This window comes from Vigna radiata, chromosome 4, assembly GCF_000741045.1.
Source record: "Vigna radiata var. radiata cultivar VC1973A chromosome 4, Vradiata_ver6, whole genome shotgun sequence".
In the NCBI taxonomy this organism is placed as follows: domain Eukaryota; kingdom Viridiplantae; phylum Streptophyta; class Magnoliopsida; order Fabales; family Fabaceae; genus Vigna; species Vigna radiata.
The window spans coordinates 16,821,928-16,831,479 of NC_028354.1; the positions used below are offsets into that span (position 1 = coordinate 16,821,928).

General features: G+C 32.1%; 1 protein-coding gene across 2 annotated transcripts; it reads right to left on the reverse strand.

Annotated features, from left to right (window-relative positions):
* Nucleotides 1-5,445: 5,445 nt before the first annotated feature.
* LOC106758928 (homeobox-leucine zipper protein HAT3) lies at nt 5,446-8,912 on the reverse strand. 2 transcript variants are annotated; one of them, XM_022779974.1, is made up of 4 exons: nt 8,499-8,912; nt 7,534-7,835; nt 7,266-7,345; nt 5,446-5,540 (listed from the first exon to the last, which is right to left on the reverse strand). In XM_022779974.1, exons 1-4 carry the CDS (start codon nt 8,674-8,676, stop codon nt 5,513-5,515), a joined length of 588 nt encoding a protein of 195 aa, XP_022635695.1. In that variant the 5' UTR covers nt 8,677-8,912; the 3' UTR covers nt 5,446-5,512. The 2 variants fall into 2 exon arrangements, with proteins under 2 accessions (XP_022635695.1, XP_014497427.1); XM_014641941.2 differs by lacking the exon at nt 5,446-5,540 and adding an exon at nt 6,060-6,544 and having other exon boundaries at nt 8,499-8,909.
* Nucleotides 8,913-9,552: the final 640 nt, after the last annotated feature.

Below are 9,552 nucleotides of genomic sequence, written 5' to 3' on the forward strand. Positions count from 1 at the left end.
ATATATATATATATATATATATATATATATATATATATATATATATATATATATAGAGAGAGAGAGAGAGAGAGAAAAAAGGAGGGAGGGGGGAGGGGTGTTAAACCCTCTCTTGATTCTAATATTTGTATGAAAATTTCAATTCAGTCCTCATGTTTTTATCTTCCTCAATTGAGTTTTTTTTTTTTTTTTTGTAAAAGTGGACACATTTTACCCTAACAGTTAATTGGTCTCAGATGACCTTAAATTAGATTGATTGTATTTTTTTCTTTATCCATGTGGCATTTTATCTGAACCCACGTCTGCAGCAGCGATTTTATTCTGCGCTAGGTGCGCGTGGAGCTTCACCCCCGTCTGTCCAATCCACTTGATGATGTTGGGGAAGAACAACTTCATCCTGCCGAAGGAGTTGAAGTAGGTGGTGAACAAAAGATTGTGGCAAGCCTTGTCACGCTATAATACGTAATAGTATTAATAAGTATAGTATTCACTGGAATTAACAAGTATATTAATAGTTAGTTTTTGGGATTTTGGATTTTCATTGAAAGTATATGTAGATATATAGATTGAGTGGAGAGGAGGTTAGGTTTAGTTTATATGTCTAGAAACAGTTGTGATAGATTCAATTAATACCACAACATTCAAATACTTCCAATGCAGATATGCAAAATTAATTATTCCAAGATAAAACACTAAATAACCTTACGCAGATCTCTCTTATAGAAAGATTACTTAGTAACCTTATGGAGATTCAATCTCAAACACTTGTTCCAACGTTGTAGATCTCTGTTCAACTTACCTAGATATATCCTCATGTCTGAAGATATCCTCATGGAGCATGGTGGTGCAATACAAATCCATCACCATCATCCAAATTGCACCAACCTTCATTGTTGAGCGGCCATTCTTACTAATGGTCTGGTGTTGAGCGATAACCTGAGCGCCAGTTACCACTGCAGGTCTGGAATCAATTTAATCTTAATTCGCTGAGCAACGGGTTGGTCTTGCAAAGCGAAACAATTTGTGATAGTTTTAGTGCTAAGTTCTCCCTTTCGTAAGAGGTTTTGCTTCAGTCTAAATGCCATTGTGGTTTTCTATGTTTTTTGATCCTTTGTTTGATGAAGTTGTTTATTATGGATTCCATGTATGTGTATTGTGGACTTGTGATGCTCCATGGAGTATAGCATGGTTGTGAGTATGTATGGTGTATCTGATGAAAGGAATTTCAAGGAGAAGTTCCTTGTAATAGTTTCAACGGTGTATATGTTTATGTATGGATTTCGTATTGAGAGTTATCTTGATGCTCTAATAACCATTCAATCTCAAGTAAAAAAGGATGGAGTACATGGTGAAAGGAACAAGATGTCCTAGTCTAGGGGCTTTACCTTGGCCAAATATGGTTGACGGACTAATCTTATGCGTAGTAACTTGAGTGGGCAAGCTATTTCATCACCATAAGTGCACAACTTCGAGAGTCTGATATCAATACATGTAACCAGATGATCCAACCTAGATGAATGATTGTATACTTAGAATTGGTTGATATAACTTAGTGTATGTGTTAACATCTATATTTTTGTTGTATGAATGCTCTTTTGGTAAATTAGTTTATCCTTTTATCTTTGTTTGTTTATGTGTTGTTTTTGCTTTGCAATGATCATCTTAATGTTATGAACAGATGAGGATATCTCAGTTGATCAGGTGCAAGTCAAAGACGGTGCTGAAGTAGATTAAGATGTTTGCTTTTATGCATATAAGTTTTTGTAAGACTCTAGTATGTTTGTAGTTTAGTTTAATACCACTCTAATAGTATAAGATCCTTTATATATATACTTTAGTATTATTGTTATATTTGGGATAACCATAATAGTATTTATATGTATTGTTGTGAGTTAATTGTTCTCTATATTGAATGTACATGATTCTTGTAGTAGTTGAATACTATTAAAAATGAAATGTTACATATTATGTTCAAAACCATAAATGTAATAAATTCAAACTATACTTTCACTTATCAAACAAAAAAAGTTAAAATTGAAACTAGAAAAACAAAATAGTTTAGAATAATTCATTATGTAAGATCACGATAAACTTAACTAACATATATATATATATATATATATATATATATATACTTTGACACACTTCTACAATCGTTTGACACATTATTTCTTACTTTTCCATTATGTCAAATGAATGTAGATGTCACGTACTATTATTATTCCTAACTAAATACTAAAGATGGTTTTTAAGACATATAAGTGTGAAAGATTTACATAAACACACATGAAAACAACATTATGAATCAATCCATTACAAAATTACATTTCACAATGCCAACTACTACACACAATCAAATTAAAACAACCAACATCAATCAAGAAACTTTACTACTTATTGTCACGAACTACACTTCCTGACAATAGGATATTTTCTTACCGTAGTAACCAATGATTTTATATTTTTTATATATGTTTATTCGAAACTTATAAATGAGAATTATAAGTTTCACATAAAAAAATTGAATAACATATAAGAATGATACATGAACTTATTGTTTAAAATTTTAGTTAAAAGTGATATGTAAGATGGACTCAGATTTCATTTCATACATGTTATATCATTCTAATAATAAACTTCTCTCAAAAAGCCCATAATTGTGTGATAGAGTTAGTCCAATGCTATTAACCAGTGTACTGCAATGCCAATATATAGTGTTTGTTGCCCATGAAACTATGACATTGTGAGAGACACATGTGCAAGGTTAAAAGCAAAGACAGATAAATACATACAACCACACGTCTCATGTTTTTTCACCCTATCAGTATACGTTTCTCTGCACTTCCTCACAAATTACGTAACCTAAACCTCAAACATCTCAGATTCATTTTATCCCTTCTACTTGCAGAGTCCAACTTCAGAAACAAAACAGATAATCATAATATAATTATAGTTGTATCAATATAAGTTTTTTATTTATTTTAAATTAGAAATTCAACACTTCAATACATCTTGCATAGAGTACCTTACATCTTGCAAATTACATTAGTCAACCACACAAGTAAAATTAATAGGCCTATTCTACTTGTAGTAACCACTACTACTCAGCTAGGATCACAACCACAAGAAAATATCTTCATTCCTGAGCTTGAATATCAACACTATTTGATTACCAGTTTACCATATTCCCTGCAGCACTGGTTCCAGTTCAAAATGAAGTGCAAGGAATGCAGTTTCATCATCAACAAAACCATTGATATGATCTACTAGTCATATTATCTCATGAATAAGCAAGCTATAGCACAACTATACATCAACTTTGATAACAAACAGTAACTAAAAGGCATTCAAAGTCATCAATTCCACTGCAGACACAGTCACAATAATTGATAACTAGGTCAAGGACTGTTGCAGCACTGATTTTGAGGTGATGAGGTGATGAGAACACACATGACAGGCAGAAACTGTGGCAAACAAAATGATAATGGCATGCACATCCAAAATCTCATCAAAGAAGAACTCTGTCACAACATTCAGCCTTGGAACTCACGGATCTCAGAACTGTCTCAAATGTAAATGCTTCAGCAGTGAGGTTGACGACCAAATTCCCAATCATATACATTTTCTTTTAAATCCTTATGAATTATTGTTCAAACACATCTTAAAAAACATCATAGCAAAACTCAAAATTTGTGATTGATAAACTAAAACAAGAAATATGTTTCATTTAATTAATGTGTTCCTATGATTTGAAATCTGCTTCTAATTTAAGATGTTAAATGACAGACAAATATGTTAATCATATTTCTGTAGATATTTTCTTTTACTTAAACTTCTAAATATATTTTTAAAATAAAATATAATAAAAAGTCAAATTGCCTTAATTTACTGAAGTGGTAATTATTGTTGAACATCATTTCAAGCAACATAAATCTCGCGCACATGATTGACTATAATATGGTCTTATAGTGCTACTATTTATAAAATGTAGGAGAAAGTTTAAAGGGTTTTTTTGTCAAGATCAATATTTACCTTGAGCTGTTCTTTATGTTCCCTTTCCATACTTCACGAAACACTGTTACCCTCGTGGACTTAAGTATCATGATTTTTGGGATTCTGTTATAAGATATTTCTCTATCGGAAAATGATATTTTAACATCAATTTTTGACACCATTTTAAACTGCATACGTATCAAAATATGATTAGACGATTTCAAATTAAAAAAACTGAGACAAGAGCATATTTGGAAGAGAAAATCCAAAATTTCTTTTTTAATTTGAAATCATCCAACTATATTTTGACACGTGTGCAGTGTCAAAATAGTATCAAAAAATTGGTGTTAAAATATCATTTTTCTTCTTTATCATTCTTTTTGCTTTGCCTACTTTATATACATATATATAAATATAAATATTATTTATTTGTTATAAGAAAATGTTTGAGTATTTCATAGAACATACAAATCTATCATATGCTACACTTTTATTATTTTGTATCTATCATATTTCATTACGTTACATCATCTAGCTAATAATATTTCTTCCTAATTACTTCCATTTTACACTTTAGAAAGGGAGGAAAGCAACCATCTTTTTTATTTTCTTTTTTGATCTTTTATCTAATCGTTCGATCACTTAAAATAAAACATTTAAGAAATTATCATGATTACGATAAAAGAGAATATAGTTTAAGGAAAATAAAGAGAGAAAATATTTTGTAACATGGTAATAAGAAAAAATGAACCATGAAAAAAATAAATTGGTCTATCATTTTTTGTACAATAATTTTTACATAAAAGATATAAAATTAATTTTATTTTTGTACATTTATTTAGTTAATATTATTTACTTGATTTCAAGCACTTTTTTTCATTTATTATATGATCAAATAAGAAATAAATCATTTTTTATTAAACAATATAAAAATTATCTAACTTTTTTTTTCTTTTTCACACTTTCTTCTCTCTATCATTGTTTCTGTTTATCTTGATCCAAACAAAACATAGAGCAACACCTCTGAAACTCTTTATATCTCATGATACAGTAAACTCTTGACCTATGCTCAGCGTCTGCACTTCATCTACTGTGTAAAAGGCAAACCAAACCAAACCAAACTCCTCGTGTAACCAATGATCTAAAAACAGCAAAGTACTGGAACAGCTTAGTTTTTAATGTGCTTTTTCTTCCTTCCTTTTACAACTTTAAACTTTCCAAATCACGTGATATAACCATTGATATCAGTGCGTAGACACACACTTCTTTGCATTCTCACGTTAAACAAAATAATTTCCAAACTAACATGTGGGTTTAATTTTAATTTCACTTGAAATTTCAATTATTTTATTAGATGGACAAATTAATTAAGAAATATTCTTAAGACTTATGAACCACTTGAGTAATTTATTTACTATATAAACAAAAATCAATTTATTCAAATAAATAATAAAGAAAAAACTAGGTGCAAAATTTGTCCTTTCCGACGGTGGTCATGAGAGTTTATATTCTAGTTCCATCATGTCTTGTAGTTTTCCATTGGCAACCTGCAATCAATTTCGTTCAATTTGGGTTTCTCTCAAATCCTTTTCACAAATAGTATTTGCCCCATGAAATTTAATATTTAATATATAAAACATATTACATCAAATTATTACAGAAAAAAAAAAAACTTAAAAAAGGGTTGAGAAAGAAAGATCAACAAAATAGCATTGAATCCCACTTTTACGTGATTTTTCACTCCTAAAAGGAAAATCTTATATTTTATTTACATTTGTTGTAGCATATGGTGTGACAAAAAATCTCTAAAATGAGAAATCACAATCATTCCTTCACGTTTAACCCTCTTTCCACCATCCCTCCTTTTCCCTAGGAAGTGGCATCCCAATTTGATGAGAACTTCACGGATTCGGATTCTCTTTCTCTTCTTTTTAAAGTCTAAACTAATAAATGCTTCTACTATTTGGCATATGAAATCTTACCCCACTCAGTTAACGTATCTACCCTACACAAACCTTGAAGTTGACTACAACGTATATGCCATACACAAAATAGAACGTCAAGAGTTAACACTAAGTCCAAACTCATATATCCCTCAGTTCAAAAAAAACCCACAAATTAGTGTTTCCATTGCAAATTGGTTCTTTTCTTCACATTCCACATGTCTAGTAACTAAAAATGTCTAGACACCAATGTAAACATCACATTGCCCCCGCCCAATTATGGTCGAGGAATTGACCCATCAAACGGCCAAGTGTTGACGGCCACCGGCCGCCGGATGTTTGCCCCAAACAATTTGCGAGGAGTCGGCGGCACCACCGCCGGGTGGACAGCGGCGGCAGGAGAGGAGGTTGAAGACGAGTGACCACGCTCACAAGACGGGCACATTGTGAGAGTGGTGGGAGGGTTCATGTGCATGTACATTTGTGGGGATGATTTCAATGCCCTAAGCTCTTGGACCTCCTTCTGCAACCTTCTATTGTCTTCAGTTAAATTCTCACAACATCTCTTCAAGTATTCACAATCCACTTCAGTTTGCTTCAACTTGGTTCTGTTTCAATTCAACTAAGATCATTACATTATAGTTCGTATGTTCTTTTGAAACAAACTATCCCACACCACCAAACTCAGCAGAACATGATCAACCAAACATATGGATATTCAAATTTACAACTACATACTATATTTGAGTGGCCCTTTGTATTTATTATCCATGTCTTTGATATTTGACACAGTTGTTTTAATTATTATAATTTTGGATCTGTGTCAACATAATTGTGTCGTTGATCATTGTCAAAGGAGGCTAGTCAAACCCATTATTTGTTTTGACGTTATGCTAAAGTTGCTTTGAATGCATTTTAAACAGTTAGATTAATAATTAACATCGACGAGGAACAACAAAACCATCCCACATGAACATCTCTTTCAAGAATTAATACTATCTATATTTGTCCCTTCAAAAAATAAAATACTTATAAAAAAATTATAACCAAGCTAACAACAATTAGATGACATGTGTAATGTCATCTTAAACCATTCACTAATACTACAGTTTTCTAATATTTATCGAAAATAGCACCCACATTATAATTTTCTTATTTTATGTTTAATATGGACTTCAGTCAGGCTTGAAAATATAAAACATGTGGCAACTCAGGCACCGCTTTGAACTTTATATTATATCAAACAACCCAAAAGAAAAATAAAAGGCTATATATAAAATCAAAAAATAATTAAATTTAGATATTAATTAATTATTGTAGACATCTTACCTTGCCCTTCTGTTCTGAAACCACACTTCTACTTGTCTTGGCTTCAGATTCAACTCCTCTGCCAAAGCTTGTTTTCGTTTCTAAAATTCAAAACAAAATAATTATCATTATCATTATCATTATTCTAATAATATGAATAATAAATTCCATTTACTAATAACAACTTTTGAGATAAACAGTAATAATAATAAATAATAAATAATAAATACAATAAATTTCAAAAAATATCGGTATTCACAAGAAATTTACACAAATGCCACTAACTAACCGGATTCAGTGTGTTATGCTCCTTGAAGGTTTCTTCCAACACCATGGACTGTTCTTTCGTGAGCCTCAGTTTCTTCCTCCCGCCTTCGCAGTCTCCGCCGCCACCATCATCGTCATCGCTCCCCCGCGAGCACGACGTCCTCTCTCCAGAGGCCACCAAAGCAGCATTATCGTCGTCCCTCTCGCTCCGCTTGCTGCCGCTGACGCTTGACACGGCGCTGTTCGGCGACGAAATGCCGTTGTCTTCCTCACATTCCACCGTCGATTTCACGTCGATTACTCGTATCACATCGGAGCTCCGATCTGTACATGCCAGAGTTTCAAATAGGTTTATTACGGAATGGCAGTTTTTGTAATTAAAGAACATAGCAGAGGGTATTTTTGTAAATAACAGTATCTGTATTTGGAAACATCAGAAATAAAATAGAATAGAAATAGAAAGTAGAAATGAAAAAGAAAATGTTGCTAAAAAATAAAAGAAAAATTACAAACATTGCACGAATGTTTCATTTCTTTTATTTTATTCTTCTTATAAATAATAAATCAAATACAATAATTTTTTTTATCAAACCCTAATAAAAGCTTTGTAATAATACAACTGCTTAAATATTCAGTGTACAACGATAATCTCAGTCAAAGGCACCAAAAACGTTACCGCCAAAATCGGGGTTGCAAAAACGTTTCTACAAAGAAAACCTGGATCTGAACTGAGATTTTTATTTTTTATTTTTTTTTAATGGATGAGTTAGATATAACTATCAGCAAGGCTTCAACTTTAAAAAGTCAGAGGAAGAAAAGATTTTTTTTAACTTTTTTTTTTTCAGAAAAAGAAACAGAGTTTGTATGTGTGAAGAGATAAACTAACAAAAAATCTGTGAAGTGAATAAATACTATTTTTGGGTGAAAAAGCAAGGAGAATATAGAAACAAGATATCAGAAAACACTGAAAGAAGAAGAACCTCGTACCTGGTAACTGAAACAAATCAGCAAAGAGAGTTTTGTTGTGATTTATGGGAACAGGTTGGGGTTGATGCTGCAGTTGTTGTTGTTGTTGAGGGTGGTGCATGTTATTCACCTTGAAAGAGTGTTGATTCACTCCCAAACTCAAACTCAAACTCAACCCAACATCATCTTTTTCAGCCATTTCTCTTTAGATAGAAAAACCAAACAGCAATGTATTTGTGTCTGGTTGGCCACTTGAGAAAAGGAAAGAGAAAAAGGGATGTGATTTAGGGTAGGCAAAATGAAGGAAAAAAGTGTGGTGTTTGGTGGCAGTGTGTGTAACAGGCTTTGGCTTTTTTGCAGTGAAGGGAAACTGATGAATGGAACTAAATATATATACAGAGAGAGAGAGATAGAGAGCAAAATAGTGAATGGATGGTACAGAGTTAATTATGACCTGGGTCAGAGTGACAAATGGCCTCAATCATCACTTAAATGGTTATCCTAGCCATTTTAATATAATTACCTTATTCTATATATGTTTTAGGATTTCGATTCTTCAACTCTACCTCAGGTTACTTTTTAACTCTGGTTAGTTAGTGTTGGAGATTGGATTGGATTGGATTAGATTAGGACTAGGATTTGGATTTGGATTACTATACTTGTATTAGTAACTGATTATGCCAGAGCTTAATTAGCTTTAACTAGTTCTGTTAATGAAAAACTGCTACTTTTACGCTCCAATGTTGACCAGAAAGAGCAAGTGCATTTGTTTCACGTGATGTGCTTGGAATCATCATCATCGCCTCATCATCGTGGAGATGATGAGTGAACTCACGTTTCACCTATTTATTTATTTATGAAATAAATATATGTTATTTATTATTATTAAAATAAAGTGTTGAAATAAAATTAAAAAAATTATTTTTATCATTATGGTATGAAAATTTAGAAATGTTGTATGGAGATGGTGAGAGTTGTAGCATGATGGGCCTGGTAGCGGATTTTGTAAAGGTGTGTGGGGCCCGTTTGACATGGATTTTCAATGGCATGGTAGCCCCAAATCACGAGGCATAAC

What these genes read in the sequence shown, in the direction of transcription:
- LOC106758928 (XM_014641941.2), bottom strand. Translation starts at nt 8,676, where the DNA reads ATGGCTGAAAAAGATGATGTTGGGTTGAGTTTGAGTTTGAGTTTGGGA. An exon ending in TGATTTGTTTCAGTTACCAG is followed by an intron (nt 7,836 to 8,498) that starts GTACGAGGTTCT and finishes TGGCATGTACAG; the next exon opens with ATCGGAGCTCCGATGTGATA. An exon ending in TTTCAGAACAGAAGGGCAAG is followed by an intron (nt 6,545 to 7,265) that starts GTAAGATGTCTA and finishes GAATTGAAACAG; the next exon opens with AACCAAGTTGAAGCAAACTG.